Genomic DNA, 22455 nt, shown 5'->3' on the forward strand with positions numbered 1-22455 from the left:
CTCTGACCCCTCCTCTATATTTCTCTGACCCCTCCTCTATATTTCTCTCTGACCCCTCCTCTATATTTCTCTGACCCCTCCTCTATATTTCTCTCTGACCCCTCCTCTATATTTCTCTCTGACCCCTCCTCTATATTTCTCTGACCCCTCCTCTATATTTCTCTCTGACCCCTCCTCTATATTTCTCTCTGACCCTCCTCTATATTTCTCTCTGACCCCTCCTCTATATTTCTCTCTGACCCTCCTCTATATTTCTCTCTGACCCCTCCTCTATATTTCTCTGACCCTCCTCTATATTTCTCACTGACCCCTCCTCTATATTTCTCTGACCCCTCCTCTATATTTCTCTCTGACCCCTCCTCTATATTTCTCTGACCCCTCCTCTATATTTCTCTCTGACCCTCCTCTATATTTCTCTGACCCTCCTCTATATTTCTCTCTGACCCTCCTCTATATTTCTCTGACCCCTCCTCTATATTTCTCTCTGACCCCTCCTCTATATTTCTCTCTGAGCCCTCCTCTATATTTCTCTCTGACCCTCCTCTATATTTCTCTGACCCCTCCTCTATATTTCTCTCTGACCCTCCTCTATATTTCTCTGACCCCTCCTCTATATTTCTCTCTGACCCCTCCTCTATATTTCTCTCTGACCCCTCCTCTATATTTCTCTCTGACCCCTCTATATTTCTCTCTGACCCCTCCTCTATATTTCTCTCTGACCCCTCCTCTATATTTCTCTGACCCCTCCTCTATATTTCTCTCTGACCTCTCCTCTATATTTCTCTCTGACCCTCCTCTATATTTCTCTCTGACCCCTCCTCTATATTTCTCTCTGACCCCTCCTCTATATTTCTCTGACACCTCCTCTATATTTCTCTGACCCCTCCTCTATATTTCTCTCTGACCCCTCCTCTATATTTCTCACTGACCCTCCTCTATATTTCTCTCTGACCCCTCCTCTATATTTCTCTCTGACCCTCCTCTATATTTCTCTCTGACCCCTCCTCTATATTTCTCTCTGACCCATCCTCTATATTTCTCTGACCCCTCCTCTATATTTCTCTCTGACCCCTCCTCTATATTTCTCCGACCCCTCCTCTATATTTCTCTCTGACCCTCTATATTTCTCTCTGACCCCTCCTCTATATTTCTCTGACCCCCCTTTATATTTCTCTCTCACCCCTCCTCTATATTTCTCTGACCCCTCCTCTATATTTCTCTGACCCCTCCTCTATATTTCTCTGACCCCTCCTCTATATTTCTCTCTGACCCCTCCTCTATATTTCTCCGACCCCTCCTCTATATTTCTCTCTGACCCTCTATATTTCTCTCTGACCCCTCCTCTATATTTCTCTCTGACCCCTCCTCTATATTTCTCTCTGACCCCTCCTCTATATTTCTCTGACCCCTCCTCTATATTTCTCTCTGACCCTCCTCTATATTTCTCTGACCCTCCTCTATATTTCTCTCTGACCCTCCTCTATATTTCTCTGACCCCTCCTCTATATTTCTCTCTGACCCCTCCTCTATATTTCTCTCTGACCCCTCCTCTATATTTCTCTCTGACCCTCCTCTATATTTCTCTGACCCCTCCTCTATATTTCTCTCTGACCCTCCTCTATATTTCTCTGACCCCTCCTCTATATTTCTCTCTGACCCCTCCTCTATATTTCTCTCTGACCCCTCCTCTATATTTCTCTCTGACCCCTCCTCTATATTTCTCTCTGACCCCTCTATATTTCTCTCTGACCCCTCCTCTATATTTCTCTCTGACCCCTCCTCTATATTTCTCTGACCCCTCCTCTATATTTCTCTCTGACCCCTCCTCTATATTTCTCTCTGACCCTCCTCTATATTTCTCTCTGACCCCTCCTCTATATTTCTCTCTGACCCCTCCTCTATATTTCTCTGACACCTCCTCTATATTTCTCTGACCCCTCCTCTATATTTCTCTCTGACCCCTCCTCTATATTTCTCACTGACCCTCCTCTATATTTCTCTCTGACCCCTCCTCTATATTTCTCTCTGACCCTCCTCTATATTTCTCTCTGACCCCTCCTCTATATTTCTCTCTGACCCCTCCTCTATATTTCTCTGACCCCTCCTCTATATTTCTCTCTGACCCCTCCTCTATATTTCTCCGACCCCTCCTCTATATTTCTCTCTGACCCTCTATATTTCTCTCTGACCCCTCCTCTATATTTCTCTGACCCCCCTTTATATTTCTCTCTCACCCCTCCTCTATATTTCTCTGACCCCTCCTCTATATTTCTCTGACCCCTCCTCTATATTTCTCTGACCCCTCCTCTATATTTCTCTCTGACCCCTCCTCTATATTTCTCCGACCCCTCCTCTATATTTCTCTCTGACCCTCTATATTTCTCTCTGACCCCTCCTCTATATTTCTCTCTGACCCCTCCTCTATATTTCTCTCTGACCCCTCCTCTATATTTCTCACTGACCCCTCTATATTTCTCTCTGACCCTCTATATTTCTCTCTGACCCCTCCTCTATATTTCTCTCTGACCCCTCCTCTATATTTCTCTGACCCTCCTCTATATTTCTCACTGACCCCTCCTCTATATTTCTCTCTGACCCCTCCTCTATATTTCTCTCTGACCCCTCCTCTATATTTCTCTGACCCCTCCTCTATATTTCTCTCTGACCCCTCCTCTATATTTCTCTGACCCCTCCTCTATATTTCTCTCTGACCCCTCCTCTATATTTCTCTCTGACCCCTCCTCTATATTTCTCTGACCCCTCCTCTATATTTCTCTCTGACCCCTCCTCTATATTTCTCTCTGACCCTCCTCTATATTTCTCTCTGACCCCTCCTCTATATTTCTCTCTGACCCTCCTCTATATTTCTCTCTGACCCCTCCTCTATATTTCTCTGACCCTCCTCTATATTTCTCACTGACCCCTCCTCTATATTTCTCTGACCCCTCCTCTATATTTCTCTCTGACCCCTCCTCTATATTTCTCTGACCCCTCCTCTATATTTCTCTCTGACCCTCCTCTATATTTCTCTGACCCTCCTCTATATTTCTCTCTGACCCTCCTCTATATTTCTCTGACCCCTCCTCTATATTTCTCTCTGACCCCTCCTCTATATTTCTCTCTGACCCCTCCTCTATATTTCTCTCTGACCCTCCTCTATATTTCTCTGACCCCTCCTCTATATTTCTCTCTGACCCTCCTCTATATTTCTCTGACCCCTCCTCTATATTTCTCTCTGACCCCTCCTCTATATTTCTCTCTGACCCCTCCTCTATATTTCTCTCTGACCCCTCTATATTTCTCTCTGACCCCTCCTCTATATTTCTCTCTGACCCCTCCTCTATATTTCTCTGACCCCTCCTCTATATTTCTCTCTGACCTCTCCTCTATATTTCTCTCTGACCCTCCTCTATATTTCTCTCTGACCCCTCCTCTATATTTCTCTCTGACCCCTCCTCTATATTTCTCTGACACCTCCTCTATATTTCTCTGACCCCTCCTCTATATTTCTCTCTGACCCCTCCTCTATATTTCTCACTGACCCTCCTCTATATTTCTCTCTGACCCCTCCTCTATATTTCTCTCTGACCCTCCTCTATATTTCTCTCTGACCCCTCCTCTATATTTCTCTCTGACCCATCCTCTATATTTCTCTGACCCCTCCTCTATATTTCTCTCTGACCCCTCCTCTATATTTCTCCGACCCCTCCTCTATATTTCTCTCTGACCCTCTATATTTCTCTCTGACCCCTCCTCTATATTTCTCTGACCCCCCTTTATATTTCTCTCTCACCCCTCCTCTATATTTCTCTGACCCCTCCTCTATATTTCTCTGACCCCTCCTCTATATTTCTCTGACCCCTCCTCTATATTTCTCTCTGACCCCTCCTCTATATTTCTCCGACCCCTCCTCTATATTTCTCTCTGACCCTCTATATTTCTCTCTGACCCCTCCTCTATATTTCTCTCTGACCCCTCCTCTATATTTCTCTCTGACCCCTCCTCTATATTTCTCACTGACCCCTCTATATTTCTCTCTGACCCTCTATATTTCTCTCTGACCCTCCTCTATATTTCTCTCTGACCCCTCCTCTATATTTCTCTGACCCCTCCTCTATATTTCTCTCTGACCCCTCCTCTATATTTCTCTCTGACCCCTCCTCTATATTTCTCTCTGACCCCTCCTCTATATTTCATTGACCCCTCCTCTATATTTCTCTCTGACCCCTCCTCTATATTTCTCTCTGACCCCTCCTCTATATTTCTCTGACCCCTCCTCTATATTTCTCTCTGACCCTCCTCTATATTTCTCTCTGACCCTCCTCTATATTTCTCTCTGACCCCTCCTCTATATTTCTCTCTGACCCCTCCTCTATATTTCTCTCTGACCCCTCCTCTATATTTCTCTCTGACCCCTCCTCTATATTTCTCTCTGACCCCTCCTCTATATTTCTCTCTGACCCCTCCTCTATATTTCTCTGACCCCTCCTCTATATTTCTCTGACCCCTCCTCTATATTTCTCTCTGACCCTCCTCTATATTTCTCTCTGACCCCTCCTCTGTATTTCTCTGACCCCCCTCTATATTTCTCTCTGACCCCTCCTCTATATTTCTCTGACCCCTCCTCTATATTTCTCTGACCCCTCCTCTATATTTCTCTGACCCCTCCTCTATATTTCTCTCTGACCCCTCCTCTATATTTCTCTCTGACCCCTCCTCTATATTTCTCTCTGAGCCCTCCTCTATATTTCTCTGACCCTCCTCTATATTTCTCTGACCCCTCCTCTATATTTCTCTGACCCCTCCTCTATATTTCTCTCTGACCCCTCCTCTATATTTCTCTCTGACCCTCTATATTTCTCTCTGACCCCTCCTCTATATTTCTCTCTGACCCCTCCTCTATATTTCTCTCTGACCCCTCCTCTATATTTCTCTCTGACCCCTCCTCTATATTTCTCTCTGACCCCTCCTCTATATTTCTCACTGACCCCTCCTCTATATTTCTCTCTGACCCTCTATATTTCTCTCTGACCCTCCTCTATATTTCTCTCTGACCCCTCCTCTATATTTCTCTGACCCCTCCTCTATATTTCTCTCTGACCCCTCCTCTATATTTCTCTCTGACCCCTCCTCTATATTTCTCTGACCCCTCCTCTATATTTCTCTCTGACCCTCCTCTCTATTTCTCTCTGACCCCTCCTCTATATTTCTCTGACCCCTCCTCTATATTTCTCTGACCCTCCTCTATATTTCTCTCTGACCCCTCCTCTATATTTCTCTGACCCTCCTCTATATTTCTCTCTGACCCTCCTCTATATTTCTCTCTGACCCCTCCTCTATATTTCTCTCTGACCCCTCCTCTATATTTCATTGACCCCTCCTCTATATTTCTCTCTGACCCCTCCTCTATATTTCTCTCTGACCCCTCTATATTTCTCTGACCCCTCCTCTATATTTCTCTGACCCCTCCTCTATATTTCTCTCTGACCCTCCTCTATATTTCTCTCTGACCCTCCTCTATATTTCTCTCTGACCCCTCCTCTATATTTCTCTCTGACCCCTCCTCTATATTTCTCTCTGACCCCTCTATACTTCTCTGACCCCTCCTCTATATTTCATTGACCCCTCCTCTATATTTCTCTCTGACCCCTCCTCTATATTTCTCTCTGACCCCTCCTCTATATTTCTCTCTGACCCCTCCTCTATATTTCTCTGACCCCTCCTCTATATTTCATTGACCCCTCCTCTATATTTCTCACTGACCCCTCCTCTATATTTCTCACTGACCCCTCTTCTATATTTCTCTCTGACCCCTCCTCTATATTTATCACTGACCCCTCCTCTATATTTATCACTGACCCCTCCTCTATATTTCTCTCTGACCCCTCCTCTATATTTCTCACTGACCCCTCCTCTATATTTCTCTCTGACCCCTCCTCTATATTTCTCTCTGACCCCTCCTCTATATTTCTCTCTGACCCCTCCTCTATATTTCTCTGACCCCTCCTCTATATTTCTCTCTGACCCCTCCTCTATATTTCTCACTGACCCCTCCTCTATATTTCTCACTGACACCTCCTCTATATTTCTCTCTGACCCCTCCTCTATATTTCTCTCTGACCCCTCCTCTATATTTCTCTGACCCCTCCTCTATATTTCTCTGACCCCTCCTCTATATTTCTCTCTGACCCCTCCTCTATATTTCTCTGACCCCTCCTCTATATTTCTCTGACCCCTCCTCTATATTTCTCTGACCACTCTTCTATATTTCTCACTGACCCCTCTTCTATATTTCTCTCTGACACCTCCTCTATATTTCTCTGACCCTCCTCTATATTTCTCTCTGACCCCTCCTCTATATTTCTCTGACCCCTCCTCTATATTTCTCTCTGACCCTCCTCTATATTTCTCTCTGACCCCTCCTCTATATTTCTCTCTGACCCTCCTCTATATTTCTCTGACCCCTCCTCTATATTTCTCTCTGACCCTGCTCTATATTTCTCTCCGACCCCTCCTCCATATTTCTCTCCGACCCCTCCTCTATATTTCTCTCTGACCCCTCCTCTATATTTCTCTCTGACCCCTCCTCTATATTTCTCTCTGACCCTCCTCTATATTTCTCTCTGACCCCTCCTCTTTATTTCGCTCTGACCCTCCTCTATATTTCTCTCTGACCCCTCCTCTATATTTCTCTGACCCCTCCTCTATATTTCTCTGACCCCTCCTCTATATTTCTCTCTGACCCTCTATATTTCTCTCTGACCCCTCCTCTATATTTCTCTCTGACCCCTCCTCTATATTTCTCTCTGACCCTCCTCTATATTTCTCTGACTCCTCCTCTATATTTCTCTGACCCCTCCTCTATATTTCTCTGACCCCTCCTCTATATTTCTCTGACCCCTCCTCTATATTTCTCTGACCCCGCCTCTATGTTTCTCTGACCCCTCCTCTATATTTCTCTCTGACCCCTCCTCTATATTTCTCTCTGACCCCTCCTCTATATTTCTCACTGACCCCTCCTCTATATTTCTCTGACCCCTCCTCTATATTTCTCTGACCCCTCCTCTATATTTCTCTGACCCCTCCTCTATATTTCTCTGACCCCTCCTCTATATTTCTCTCTGACCCCTCCTCTATATTTCTCTCTGACCCCTCCTATATTTCTCTCTGACCCCTCCTCTATATTTCTCTGACCCCTCCTCTATATTTCTCTCTGACCCTCCTCTATATTTCTCTCTGACCCCTCCTCTATATTTCTCCGACCCCTTCTCTATATTTCTCTCTGACCCCTCCTCTATATTTCTCTCTGACCCCTCCTCTATATTTCTCTCTGACCCTCCTCTATATTTCTCTCTGACCCCTCCTCTATATTTCTCTCTGACCCCTCTATATTTCTCTCTGACCCTCCTCTATATTTCTCTGACCCCTCCTCTATATTTCTCTGACCCCTCCTCTATGTTTCTCTGACCCCTCCTCTATGTTTCTCTCTGACCCTCTATATTTCTCTCTGACCCCTCCTCTATATTTCTCTGACCCCTCCTCTATATTTCTCTCTGACCCTCCTCTATACTTCTCTCTGACCCCTCCTCTATATTTCTCTCTGACCCCTCCTCTATATTTCTCACTGACCCCTCCTCTATATTTCTCTCTGACCCTCCTCTATATTTCTCTCTGAACCTCCTCTATATTTTTCTGACTCCTCCTCTATATTTCTCTCTGAACCTCCTCTCTATTTTTCTGACCCCTCCTCTATATTTCTCTCTGACCCTCTATATTTCTCTGACCCCTCCTCTATATTTCATTGACCCCTCCTCTATATTTCTCTGACCCCTCCTCTATATTTCTCTCTGACCCCTCCTCTATATTTTTCTGACCCCTCCTCTATATTTCTCTGACCCCTCCTCTATATTTCTCTCTGACCCTCCTCTATATTTCTCTCTGACCCCCCCTCTATATTTCACTCTGACCCCCCCTCTATATTTCTCTGACCCCCTCCTCTATATTGCTCTCTGACCCCCCCTCTATATTTCTCTCTGACCCCCCCTCTATATTTCTCTCTGACCCCCCCTCTATATTTCTCTCTGACCCCTCCTCTATATTTCTCTCTGACCCTCTATATTTCTCTCTGACCCTCTATATTTCTCACTGACCCCTCCTCTATATTTCTCTCTGACGCCTCCTCTATATTTCTCTGACCCTCCTCTATATTTCTCTCTGACCCCTCCTCTATATTTCTCTTTGACCCTCCTCTATATTTCTCTCTGACCCCTCCTCTATATTTCTCTGACCCTCCTCTATATTTCTCTCTGACCCCTCCTCTATATTTCTCTGACCCCTCCTCTATATTTCTCTCTGACCCTCCTCTATATTTCTCCCTGACCCCTCCTCTATATTTCTCTGACCCTCCTCTATATTTCTCTCTGACCCCTCCTCTATATTTCTCTCTGACCCCTCCTCTATATTTCACTCTGACCCCTCCTCTATATTTCTCCGACCCCTCCTCTATATTTCTCTCTGACCCTCCTCTATATTTCTCTCTGACCCCTCCTCTATATTTCTCTGACCCCTCCTCTATATTTCTCTCTGACCCCTCCTCTATATTTCTCTCTGACCCCTCTATATTTCTCTGACCCCTCCTCTGTATTTCTCTCTGACCCTCTTCTATATTTCTCTGACCCTCCTCTATATTTCTCTCTGACCCCTCCTCTATATTTCTCTCTGACCCTCCTCTATATTTCTCTGACCCTCCTCTATATTTCTCTCTGACCCCTCCTCTATATTTCTCTCTGACCCCTCCTCTATATTTCTCTCTGACCCCCCCTCTATATTTCTCACTGACCCCTCCTCTATATTTCTCTCTGACCCCTCCTCTATATTTCTCACTGACCCCTCCTCTATATTTCTCTCTGACCCCTCCTCTATATTTCTCTCTGACCCCTCCTCTATATTTCTCTGACCCCTCCTCTATATTTCTCTGACCCCTCCTCTATATTTCTCACTGACCCCTCCTCTATATTTCTCACTGACCCCTCCTCTATATTTCTCTGACCCCTCCTCTATATTTCTCTCTGACCCCTCCTCTATATTTCTCTGACCCCTCCTCTATATTTCTCACTGACCCCTCCTCTATATTTCTCTCTGTCCCCTCCTCTATATTTCTCTCTGACCCCTCCTCTATATTTCTCTGACCCCTCCTCTCTATTTCTCTGACCCCTCCTCTATATTTCTCTCTGACCCTCCTCTATATTTCTCTCTGACCCTCCTCTATATTTCTCTGACCCCTCCTCTATATTTCTCTGACCCCTCCTCTATATTTCTCTGACCCCTCCTCTATATTTCTCTGACCCCCCTCTATATTTCTCTCTGACCCTCCTCTATATTTCTCTGACCCCTCCTCTATATTTCTCTGACCCCTCCTCTATATTTCTCTGACCCCTCCTCTATATTTCTCTCTGACCCCTCCTCTATATTTCTCTCTGACCCCTCCTCTATATTTCTCTCTGACCCCTCCTCTATATTTCTCTCTGACCCTCCTCTATATTTCTCTGACCCTCCTCTATATTTCTCTCTGACCCCTCCTCTATATTTCTCTCTGACCCCTCCTCTATATTTCTCTCTGACCCCTCCTCTATATTTCTCTCTGACCCCTCCTCTATATTTCTCTCTGACCCCTCCTCTATATTTCTCTGACCCCTCCTCTATATTTCTCTGAACCCTCTTCTATATTTCTCTCTGACCCCTCCTCTATATTTCATTGACCCCTCTATATTTCTCTGACCCCTCCTCTATATTTCTCTCTGACCCTCCTCTATATTTCTCTCTGACCCCTCCTCTATATTTCTCTCTGACCCCTCCTCTATATTTCTCTGACCCCTCCTCTATATTTCTCTCTGACCCCTCCTCTATATTTCTCTGACCCCGCCTCTATATTTCTCTGACCCCTCTTCTATATTTCTCTCTGACCCCTCCTCTATATTTATCACTGACCCCTCCTCTATATTTCTCACTGACCCCCTCCTCTATATTTCTCTCTGACCCCTCCTCTATATTTCTCTCTGACCCCTCCTCTATATTTCTCACTGACCCCTCCTCTATATTTCTCTCTGACCCCTCCTCTATATTTCTCACTGACCCCTCCTCTATATTTCTCTCTGACCCCTCCTCTATATTTCTCTGACCCCTCCTCTATATTTCTCACTGACCCCTCCTCTATATTTCTCACTGACACCTCCTCTATATTTCTCTCTGACCCCTCCTCTATATTTCTCTCTGACCCCTCCTCTATATTTCTCTGACCCCTCCTCTATATTTCTCACTGACCCCTCCTCTATATTTCTCTCTGACCCCTCCTCTATATTTCTCTCTGACCCCTCCTCTATATTTCTCTGACCCCTCCTCTATATTTCTCTGACCCCTCCTCTATATTTCTCTCTGACCCCTCCTCTATATTTCTCTGACCCCCCCTCTATATTTCTCTCTGACCCTCCTCTATATTTCTCTGACCCTCCTCTATATTTCTCTGACCCCTCCTCTATATTTCTCTGACCCCTCCTCTATATTTCTCTCTGACCCCTCCTCTATATTTCTCTGACCCCTCCTCTATATTTCTCTCTGACCCCTCCTCTATATTTCTCTCTGACCCCTCCTCTATATTTCTCTGACCCTCCTTTATTTCTCTCTGACCCCTCCTCTATATTTCTCTCTGACCCCTCCTCTATATTTCTCTGACCCCTCCTCTATATTTCTCTCTGACCCTCCTCTATATTTCTCTGACCCCTCCTCTATATTTCTCTCTGACCCCTCCTCTATATTTCTCTGACCCATCCTCTATATTTCTCTGACCCCTCCTCTATATTTCTCTGACCCCTCCTCTATATTTCTCACTGACCCCTCCTCTATATTTCTCTCTGACCCCTCCTCTATATTTCTCTCTGACCCCTCCTCTATATTTCTCTGACCCCTCCTCTATATTTCTCTCTGACCCCTCCTCTATATTTCTCTGACCCCTCCTCTATATTTCTCTGACCCCTCCTCTATATTTCTCTGACCCCTCTATATTTCTCTCTGACCCCTCCTCTATATTTCTCTGACCCCCCCTCTATATTTCTCTCTGACCCTCCTCTATATTTCTCTGACCCCTCCTCTATATTTCTCTGACCCCTCCTCTAATTTCTCTGACCCCTCCTCTATATTTCTCTCTGACCCCTCCTCTATATTTCTCTGACCCCTCCTCTATATTTCTCTCTGACCCCTCCTCTATATTTCTCTCTGACCCCTCCTCTATATTTCTCTGACCCCCTCCTCTATATTTCTCTCTGACCCCTCCTCTATATTTCTCTGACCCCCCCCTCTATATTTCTCTCTGACCCTCCTCTATATTTCTCTGACCCCTCCTCTATATTTATCTGACCCCTCCTCTATATTTCTCTGACCCCTCCTCTATATTTCTCTCTGACCCCTCCTCTATATTTCTCTCTGACCCTCTATATTTCTCTGACCCCTCCTCTATATTTATCTGACCCCTCCTCTATATTTCTCTGACCCCTCCTCTATATTTCTCTGACCCCTCCTCTATATTTCTCTCTGACCCCTCCTCTATATTTCTCTGACCCCTCCTCTATATTTCTCTGATCCCTCCTCTATATTTCTCTGACCCTCCTTTATTTCTCTCTGACCCCTCCTCTATATTTCTCTCTGACCCCTCCTCTATATTTCTCTGACCCCTCCTCTATATTTCTCTGATCCCCCTCTATATTTCTCACTGACCCCTCCTCTATATTTCTCTCTGACCCCTCCTCTATATTTCTCTGACCCCTCCTCTATATTTCTCTCTGACCCTCCTCTATACTTCTCTGACCCCTCCTCTATATTTCTCTCTGACCCCTCCTCTATATTTCTCTGACCCCTCCTCTATATTTCTCTCTGACCCCTCCTCTATATTTCTCTCTGACCCCTCCTCTATATTTCTCTCTGACCCTCTATATTTCTCTGACCCCTCCTCTATATTTCTCTCTGACCCCTCCTCTATATTTCTCTCTGACCCCTCCTCTATATTTCTCTGACCCCTCCTCTATATTTCTCTGACCCCTCCTCTATATTTCTCTGACCCCTCCTCTATATTTCTCTCTGACCCTCCTCTATATTTCTCCGACCCCTCCTCTATATTTCTCTGACCCCTCCTCTATATTTCTCTGACCCCTCCTCTATATTTCTCTGACCCCTCCTCTATATTTCTCTGACCCCTCCTCTATATTTCTCTGACCCCTCCTCTATATTTCTCTCTGACCCTCTATATTTCTCTGACCCCTCCTCTATATTTCTCTGACCCCTCCTCTATATTTCTCTCTGATGTGTGTGTCTGTCTCTCCTGCTTTTTCACCATCTGCTGCTCACTCTTTGCCTCCATCCCGCTTCTCTCCCTCCCTCTTTTTCCTCACCTCCCTTCCACTCTTCCCTTCCACCCCTTATGTCTCTCCCTCTGGTTCCTGGCATACCTCCCTCCCTCTAGCATCAAACATCTTTCTCTGCTCATAACCCTTGGCACTGCTCTCTCTCTCTTCCCATTTTTCTCTTTTTTTATTATCACTGCTCTTTCGCCCTTGTGATTTGCACATCTATGTTGCTCCTTGTGTGTGTTGTCCTTGTACCATTCTCTGACAGTCTGTCTGTCTTCCTCTTTCATACGTTGAGCCTGTCTTTCTCTTCTTTAACCGCTCCTCCCCTCCTCGCCCCCTGACCTCTGTCGCACTATTTGTCTTTGTTTCCCTTGTCTGTCCCTTGCCCTTGGATCTAGGTCCCCTCCTTCATCTCTGTGTGTATGCCTCTCTCCTGTGCCTTGGATATGTATTTTTTTGTCCTTCATGCATCTCGTACTCCCATGCCATGTGTCTGCTTTCCCTCACCTCTACCATCTACCGTTCTGCTCTGACTCGTACCCTATTCTTCTCCCCAGTTGTTGTGCTGTGCTGTCTCTCCTCTCCCTCTCTCCTCTCCCTCTCTCTCTCCCTCTCTCCTCTCCCTCTCTCTCTCCTCTCCCTCTCCCTCTCTCCTCTCCCTCTCTCCTCTCTCTCTCCTCTCCCTCTCTCCTCTCCCTCTCTCCTCTCCCTCTCTCCTCTCCCTCTCCTCTCCCACTCTCCCCTCTCTCCTCTCCCTCTCTCCCCTCTCTGTCTCTCTCCTCTCCTCTCCCCTCTACCCTCCCCCTCTACCCTCCCCCTCTCCCCTCCTCCTCTCCCTCCCTCTCTCCTCTCCCTCCCTCTCTCCTCTCTCCTCTCCCTCTCCCCTCTCCCCTCTCCCCTCTCCTCTCCCCTCCTCTCTCCCCTCCTCTCTCCCCTCCCCTCTGCCCTCCCCTCTGCCCTCCCCTCTGCCCTCCCCTTTCCCCTCCCCTCCCCTCTCCCCTCCCCTCTCCCCTCCCCTCTCCCCTCCGCTCTCCCCTCCGCTCTCCCCTCCCCTCTCCCCTCCCCTCTCCCCTCCGCTCTCCCCTCTGCTCTCCCCTCCCCTCCCCTCCCCTCCCCCCTCCCCCTCTCCCCTCTCCCCTCTCCCCTCCCCTCTCCTCTCCTCTCTCCTCTCCTCTCCTCTCCCCTCCTCTCCCCTCTCCCCCCTCCCCTCCCTTTTCCTCTCCCCCTCTCCTCTCCCCTCCCCTTCTCCCCTCCCCTTCTCCCCTCCCCTTCTCCCCTCCCCCCTCTCCCCTCCCCCTCTCCCCCGTCCCTCTCCCCCGTCCCTCTCCCCCCTCCCTCTCCCCCCTCCCTCTCCCCACTCCCTCTCTCCACTCCCTCACTCCACTCTCCTCTCCCTCTGCCTCTCTCCTCTCCCTCTGCCTCTCCCCCTCTGTCTCTCTCCCTCTCCCTCTCCCTCTGCCTCTCTCTCTCCCTCTGCCTCTCTCTCTCTCCCTCTGCCTCTCTCCCTCTGCCTCTCCCCCTCTCTCCCTCTCCCTCTCCCTCTCCCACCGCCTCTCCCTCTCCCCCGCTCTCCCCCTTCCCCCTCCCCTTCCCCCTCTCCCCCCTCTCCCTCTCCCTCCCCTCCTGTCCCCCTCTCCCACCCCTCCCCCTCTCTCTCTCCCTCTCCCCCCTCTCCCTCTCCCCCTCTCCCCCTCTCTCCCTCTCCCTCTCCCCCCCTCTCCCTCTCCCCCCTCTCTCCTTCCCCCTCCCCCCTCTCTCCCCCCTCTCTCTCCGTCTCTCCCCCCTCTCTACCCCTCTCTCTCTCCCCCTCTCTCCCCCTCTCTCTCTCCCTCTGCCTCTCCCTCTCCTCCTCTCCCCCTCTCTCTCTCTCTCCCTCTCTCTCTCCCTCTCCCCTCCCCCTATCTCCCTCTCCCCTCTCTCCCACTCTCCTGTCCCTCTCTCCTCTCCCCGTCCCTCTCTCCTCTCCCCTGTCCCCCACTCCACTCCCCTCCCTCACTCCACTCCCCCACTCCACTCCCTCTCCTCTCCCTCTCTCCTCTCCCTCTGCCTCTCTCCTCTCCCTCTGCCTCTCCTCTCCCTCTGCCTCTCTCCTCTGCCTCTCCCTCTCCCTCTGCCCTTCTCCCTCTGCCCCTCTCCCTCTGCCCCTCTCCCTCTGCCCCTCTCCCCCCCCTGCCTCTCCCCCCAGCCTCTCCCCCCCTGCCTCTCCCCCCTGCCTCTCCCCCCCCGCCTCTCGCCCCCGCCTCCGCCCCCCCCCTGCCTCTCCCCCCCCTGCCTCTCCCCCCTGCCTCTCCCCCCCCCTGCCTCTCCCCCCCTGCCTCTCCCCCCCTGCCTCTCCCCCCCTGCCTCTCCCCCTGCCTCTCCCCCCCTGCCTCTCCCCCCCCGCCTCTCCCCCTCTGCCTCTCCCCCTCTGCCTCTCCCCCTCTGCCCCTCCCCCTCTGCCCCTCCCCCCTGCCCTCTCCCCTCCCTCCTGCCCCTCTCCCCCTGCCCCCTCCCTCTGCCCCTCTCCCTCTCTCCCCCTCTCTCTCTCCCTCCCGCCCTCTCTCCCTCCCTCTCTCCGTCCCCTCCCCTCCCCTCCCCTTCCTCTCTCCTCCCTCCCTCTCTTCCTCTCTCCCGCTCCCCTGTCCCTCTCTCCCTCTCCCATCCCTCTCTCCCTCTCCCCTGTCCCCCCTCTCCTCTCCCCTGTACCTCTCTCCCCTGTCCCCCTCTCCTCTCCCCTGTCCCCCTCTCCTCTCCCCTGTACCTCTCTCCCCTGTCCCCCCTCTCCTCTCCCCTGTCCCCCTCTCCTCTCCCCTGTCCCCCTCTCCTCTCCCCTGTCCCCCTCTCCTCCCCCTGTCTCTCTTGTGTCCCCCTCTTCTCCCTTTATTGTACCCCTCCAGTCTGAATGACCATCTTCTAGCTGGATTTGCTAATACTGTTCTCTCTCTCTTTCCACACTCCTCACTTGTCATCCCTGTACCTCTACCACATAAATTGTTCTCTTTTCCCACAGTTGCTGATGCTGTTTTCTCTCTCCCTTTGTAGCCTCTCCCTCCCCCTTGTATCTCTTGTACCCTCTCCAGTCTGAATGGTTCTCTTCTTCCCCGGTTGCTGTCCCAGTTGCTAATGCTGTTCCCTCTCCTCTCCAACTCTCTCCCTTGTACCTTGCATCTCTCTCCATTGTCCCCTCTCCAGCCTGAATGCTTGTCTTGTTCCCCAGTTGCTGATGCTCTACTGGCAACCTATCCAGCTGCTCCCTTCCTGTGGAATGTATCCAGAGAGCCCTGGCTTTCCTGGTTCCCGTTGATCTGTTTAATTATTCACGTCATCGCCTGGCTGATCATCTTCAGCATTGTCCTCATCTTCGACTACGCTGAGCTCATGGGTCTCAAGCAGGTGAGTCACAGGCTCTTGCAAGGTGGGAGCAGTCAGTGTGGTCTGGTTGTGGGGCCTCAGTGCAGCAGCAACAGGAGAGCAGCCACAGTGGGGGCTTGTGTGTGACTGGTGTGCAAAGCAACTATTGATAAATGCAGTAAACACTTCCTTTCCCACATTACAGTTCAACTCTCTCAGGTCCTCAATCTAAGAACTAGCAAGAACCTTGTGGCTTGAGGGGCCCTACATTGGCACAATCTTAACAACCGCACAGACATCGAATGGTACACCGCAGCATCATTAGATGTCTGTGCAGTTGTTAAGATTGTCAAAGCAGTAGTTTGCCATAAGTATGGCATGTTACTGCTCGAACACTACACCGGTCCCTGTAATTCTCCGTGCTCGTCCGTGTGGGGCAGTTAAGCCCCAATGCCAATTCCTGCAAATTGGCTAACTTCAAACTCGGACCTCACACAGCCAGAGCGCCACTGGCGCTGGGTTAGGGAGGGAAACAATCATCCAGGGTCCCTGTTCTTGATTGCTATCCGATATCCTCCCCCCCCCACCACCCCCCGGCGACATTAGGATCTAACTGGGCCTGGATGGGATGTCACTGATTGCACTAGTTTATTCACTAGAGGGTCTGTGATTCCAGGTGGTTACTGAAGGAAACACAAGCAATTCCCACCACCAAAGCCTGGTAGAACAGCAGCCTTCCTGTGGCACTGCTGGGGGAAGGTCCTTGGGGCTCTGAGACACTGTCAGAGTGGATTTTGGGCTCTGAGATACTGTAAGACTGGACTACCTGCTTCATTTCATGAGCTCACTCCTGAGGTTTCATGGGACAAACCATTTGGAGAGGAGAGGGGTACAGGGGAGAGGAGCGGGGTACAGGGGAGAGGAGAGGGGTACAGGGGCTCTGAGACACTGTCAGAGAGGACGTGAGGCTCTGAGACACTGTCAGAGTGGACTTGGGGCTCTGAGACATTGTCAGAGTGGACTTTGGGCTCTGAGACACTAAGACTGGACTACCTGCTTCATTTCATGAGCTCACTCCTGAGGTTTCACGGGACAAACCTTTTGGTTTTTTTTTATTCATTCCTGGGATGTGGGCGTCACTGGCAAGGCCAGCATTTAGTGCCCATTCCTAATTGCCTTTGAGAAGGTGGTACAGGAAACTTTTTTTTTATCCGGCACGGACGGGACCGACGTGGTGCCGGTTCGTCAAAAATTCTGGATAACCGAACGCTATAGTAAAAGATACGGAGCTGAGAGCTCCGTATAAAGCAACAAACCCTTAGCAACAGGTTCAAAACAATGGCCACAAGTTGCAAGCGTCTCTGTAGCTTAGCAACAGCTGCAGCCACACCCTTGCACAGCAACAAATGAAGGAAGGCAAGTAATAAAAGTTACCTGAACCTACTCCTGAATTTTGCCAGTTAACTGAGATTTCCGGTTATTTAGGTGCCGGTAAATCGAAAGTTTCCTGTAGTGAGCCGCCTTCTTGAACCGCTGCAGTCCGTGTGGTGAAGGTGCTCCCACAGTGCTGTTAGGGAGGGAGTTCCAGGATTTTGACCCAGCGACGATGAAGGAACGGCCGATATATTTCCAAGTCAGGATGGTGCGTGAGTTGGAGGGTAACTTGCAGGTGGTGGTGTTCCCATGCGCCTGCTGTCCTTATCCTTCTAGGTGGTAGAGGTCGCAGGTTTGGGAGGTGCTGTCGAAGAAGCCTTGGTGAGTTGCCGCAGTGCATCTTGTAGATGGTACACACTGTTTCATTTAGCAATGATTGCCAGAAACAGGTGCGACAGAGAGGGAGAGCATGGCTCCCAACTCCTGGGATTTGATAGTTGTCAGAAAGATAGCAGACATTCAATGCTGGACCTCGCAGTTCCCAACTAATTCCTCAGACCCGAACAGTTACACAGTCTCCTATCGCGTGGGCAGTGATGTTCATCCATCTGGGCAGTTGGCACATCACAGCCCCCTTGTCCAAAGTCTGCTGGCAGAGCCATGCTGCCGGCACTCACTACGGGCAAGGAGCCAGCCTCAATGGTCAGTTAGGAGAAGCCCCAGCTACAACCCACATCAGAACTAAGGTTCTTGGCACCATTATTGTGAACTACCCGGCAGAAAGCCTTTCTGCCGGTGGACCTGTTTATGGTATCCTCTGACCTGACGTTCCCCCCACCTCCCAGCATCCCACAGCGGAAGAGGTCATGGACTAAATGTAACATTTCCAAATTTGCTGATGATACAAAGCTAGGTAGCAGTGTCAGTTGCGAAGAGGGTGTGAAGAGGCTTCAAGGGGATCTCGACAGGCTCAGTGAGTGGGGGAGAACATGGCAGATGGAATATAATGTAGATAATTTTGACGTTATCCACTTTGGTAGAAAAAACAGAAAGGCAGAGTATTTCCTAAATGGTGAAAGATTGGGGAATGCAGATGCTCAAAGGGACCTGGGTGACCTTGTACATGAGTCACTGAAAGTGAATGCGCAGGCGCAGCAAGCCATTAGGAAGGCAAATGGTATGCTGGCCTTCATTACAAGAGGATTTGAGTACAGGAGTAAAGAAGTCTTACTCCAATTATATAGGGCTTTCGTGAGACCACACCTGGAGTCCTGTATGCAATTTTGGTCTCCTTACCTAAGGAAGGATATACTTGCCATAGAGGGAGTGCAACGAAGGTTCACAAGATTGATTCCTGGGATGGCGGGACTGTCATATGAGAAGAGATTGAGTAAATTAGGCCTGTAGTCTCTTGAATTCAGAAGAATGAGAGGGGATCTCATTGAAGCATACAAAATTATTACAGGGCTTGATAGGGTGGATGCTGGGAGAATGTTTCCCTTGGCTGGGGAGTCTAGAACCAGGGGCCACAGCCTCAGGATAAAGGGTAGGCCATTCAGGACTGAGATGAGAAGAAATTTCTTCACACACAGGGTGGTGAATCTTTGGAATTCTCTACCCCAGAGGGCTGTGGAGGTTCAGTCATTGGGTATATTCAAAACAGAAGTCGATAGATTTCTGACTAGTAAAGGCATCAAGGGATATGGCGATAGGGCCGGTGAATGGAGTTGAGGCAGAAGATCAGCCATGATCTCATTGAATGGCAGAGCAGGCTCGAAGGGCCGAATGGCCTACTCCTGCTCCTATTTCTTATGTTCTTATGGATCCAGTGAGAAACTTTCCACAGACCCGGTCCCACGGCAGCAGTCCTCTGTTTGAGTTTAATTCAGATAAACCTGCTCATCCAGTGGTCTCCCCGACAAGGCGGCCCTTACTTGGCCAGTAACGATTGACCAGGCTTCGACTGTGGACCTCACCTGGTGGTCAAAGAGGAGCAGTGGCCTGCTGTGGGGCCTCTTACAACAGCCTGCTTCACCGTCGACAGAGGTGGTAACAGACGAGTCCCTTTCTAAAATACACCAGAATCATAGAATTTTACAGCACGGAAGGAGGCCATTCTGCCCATCGTGCCTGAGCCTACTCTCTGAATGAGCTATCCATTTAATTCTACTCCCCTGCCCTTTCACCACACTCTCTTAAATTTTTCTTTCTCAAATATTTATCCACTTCTCTTTTAAAAGTGATTACGGGTTCTGCTTCCACCACTGTTTCTGGCAGGGCATTCAACCACCTAACAACTCTCTGCGGTAAAAATAATATTTCCAAACCTCTCCCTTTGTTCCTTTGGCGATGATCATAAATTTATGCCCTCTAGTTCTAATTCACCAACCAGTGGGAATAGCATTTCCTGCTTTAGTATGTCAAAACCATTCATAATGTTTGAAGACTTCAATCACATCTCCTCGGCTTTCTTTGTTCTAATGAAAAAGAGTCCTCGATGCTCTAGTCCCTCCTGAAAAAGGTTGTTACCACGAAGGGCACTATAATTGATGGGAGGATGAATCCTGGAATAAAAACCGAAAATGCTGGAAATACTCAGCAGGTCAGGGCAGCATCTGTGGAGAGAGAGAAACAGAGTTAACGTTTCAGGTCGATGACCCCCCTTCCTCAGAACTGGAAAAAGTTAGAGATGGAACAGGTTTTTAAGCAAGTGCAGGGGCAGGGAAAGGGGGGAGGGGAGGAAAGGACACAAAGGAAGGTCTGTGATCGGATGGAAGGCGGGAGAGATTAAGAGACAAAAGGGATGATGGTGCAAGGAGACTGATGGATAGCGAGTTGTATAAAAACGGTCTGGGGGGGGTGGTAATTTTAACCATACGCACAGGCGGGAAGCCCTTGGGATCGGGTGGAACGCCGGTTTTACACCCCGCCCGATATTACTTTTCATTGACTTCAAACCTGTTAAGTTAAAATTGCTCTATTGTGTCCTGCAGGTTTATTACCACTGTCTCGATCTTGGGGACCCCATGGTACTGAAATCGCAGAAGGCCCAGCGCTTGTACTGCCACCTGCGGCACCCCGTCTTCCTGGAGTTCCTGGTCATCCTGTGGGTGGTGCCCAGCCTGCCCCTTGACCGCCTGCTGCTGTCCACCACCTTCACCCTGTACATGATCTGTGGCCACAGCCTGGACCACCAGGACTACCGCTACCTGCGCTCGCAGCTCAACAAGAAGTTTGAGATCTTCTCCCGGGAGGAGGCCACCTATGACTACCTGGCAGCTCGCAACGGCGTCAGAGAGCCCACCGAGCACCAGGAGTAGCCACCGAGCCGGGCGCCCAGCCGAGGACCTTCCGGATCGATTGCCGCTTTACGTCTGCGCCGTAGCTCGCAACCGCACACTGCCATGGCGACCTTGGCTGCAGATAAGCGGGGGGGTTTTTTTTTTTAAAAGAAAAATTTAGATATATTTCAAGCTTGCTGAAGTGGTCAGTGCTGGAGACTTGCCCGTTTTCTTTAGCTGCTGTCACCCAGCATCCCATCGCGCTTTGGTATCACACGGGTCAGATGTGGAGTAAAGCTCCATTTATTTTGCCCCAACAATGTGCCTTTGCCCCAACTTCAGAAGAGCCCCCCTCCCCCCACTACTGCACCACTGTATCGCTTTCCAATCTCAGCCATCCCTGTCGACTGCCTTGAGTGAAATTGCTAAATCAGTGGCAATCTATGACGTTTTAGGGGTAGTTTCTTACTGCCCCCGGGTCTTACTTTCCAATTCCAATGTGTCGTGTTCCATTTCCAATGTGTCTTACTTCCCATTTCCAATATGTCTTACTTTCCATTTCCAATATATTGTGTTCCAATTCCAATGTATCGTATTCAATTTCCAATGTGTCGTGTTCCATTTCCAATATATCGTGTTCCATTTCCAATATATCGTGTTCCAATTCCAATGTGTCGTGTTCCATTTCCAATGTGTCTTACTTCCCATTTCCAATATGTCTTACTTTCCATTTCCAATGTGTCGTATTCCATTTCCAATGTGTCGTGTTCCATTTCCAACGTGTCGTGTTCCATTTCCAACGTGTCGTGTTCCATTTCCAACGTGTCGTGTTCCATTTCCAACGTGTCGTGTTTCAATTCCAATGTTCCATTACCAGCCATCCCATGGCCTTTCATGAGTGGAAAGTGCCACATTGGTGCCATATTTGGTGGTGGGGGGGGGGGGGGGGGGGGGGGGGGCGGTTGGTTTCCACAGGATAACCATTTAGAGTGTGTGGGGTAAGGTGTGACGTAGTCAGGGATGCTAGTGATTTAGGACAGAGGTAACAAGTGAGAGGTGACTCTTGTGACTGTCGCCCAATTCTAGTCCAGTAGGAGGCCTGTCTTCAGCCCAGAGCAGTGGGAGGCAAGTCCTCCGGTGATGGCTGTGGTGATTCTAGGTTAAATTGACTGAAGAATCCCAGCCGTGGAGAGGGACAGTATACAGACGATTCAGTTTCACTCAAAGTGACAAAAAATAGTGATTGAAAATCCGATGTGTAAAATATATATATTTTTTATTTTTTATAAGAAAAGCACATATACTTAGAATAAGAAATAGTTGCTTTGAGACAGCGCCTTATCCTGTCTGAAATTGCTTCAGATAGTGAGTTAACTACTGGAGTGCAAGGACTATTATGTTGGTAACTGTATAAAGGGGTTGCTGCCTAATTTCACAGAGAACTCTATAGGATGAGGATGTAAGAGAGAGTTTACCAAGAACCTAGTTTGAGGACTAAGAAATAAAGTGGAGAATGTATTGTTACTTTGCAGGTTACAGTTTGACTGAACAAGTTTCAGATGATGCAAAAAATCATGTGTGTAATACAGGAATGTAGAAACAGGAGTCGGCCATTCAGCCCCTCGCGCCTGCTCCGCCATTCAGTGAGATCATGGCTGATCTGTGACCTAACTCCATATATCTGCCTTTGGCCCATATCCCTTAATATCTTTGGTTAACAAAAATCTATCAATCTCAGATTTAATATTAACAATTGATCGAGCATCAATTGCTGTTTGTGGAAGAGAGTTCGAAACTTCTACCACCCATTGTTTGTAGAATTGTTTCCTAATTTCACTCCTGAAAAGGTCTTGCTCTAATTTTTAGACTATGCCCCCCCACACCCCCCCGCCAGTCCTAAACTCCCCAACCAGCCAAAATAGTTTCTCTATTTACCCAACCTGTTCCTCTTAATATCTTGAAAACTTCGATCAAATCACCCCTTAACCTTCTAAGTTCCCTAGTTTGTGTAATCTCTCCTCATAATTTAACCCCTGGAGTTCGGGTATCATTCTGGTAAAGCTGCGCTGCACTAC

The 22455-nt window shown here is 48.6% G+C and overlaps 1 protein-coding gene across 1 annotated transcript in view; it reads left to right on the forward strand.

The window, feature by feature from the left end:
* Positions 1–21215, forward strand: part of nrm (nurim) — a 44063-nt gene extending 22848 nt beyond the window's left edge. Inside the window, 3 exon segments of the mRNA XM_085974850.1 lie at positions 15592–15619; positions 15622–15767; positions 20093–21215. Of these exon segments, the coding sequence (XP_085830976.1) occupies positions 15592–15619; positions 15622–15767; positions 20093–20419 (501 nt within the window). The 3' untranslated portion in view covers positions 20420–21215.
* The last annotated feature ends 1240 nt before the right edge of the window (positions 21216–22455 follow it).

The sequence above is a fragment of the Somniosus microcephalus genome, unplaced genomic scaffold, assembly GCF_052327205.1.
Source record: "Somniosus microcephalus isolate GS21.2 unplaced genomic scaffold, FLI_Smic_1.0 unresolved_chr1, whole genome shotgun sequence".
In the NCBI taxonomy this organism is placed as follows: domain Eukaryota; kingdom Metazoa; phylum Chordata; class Chondrichthyes; order Squaliformes; family Somniosidae; genus Somniosus; species Somniosus microcephalus.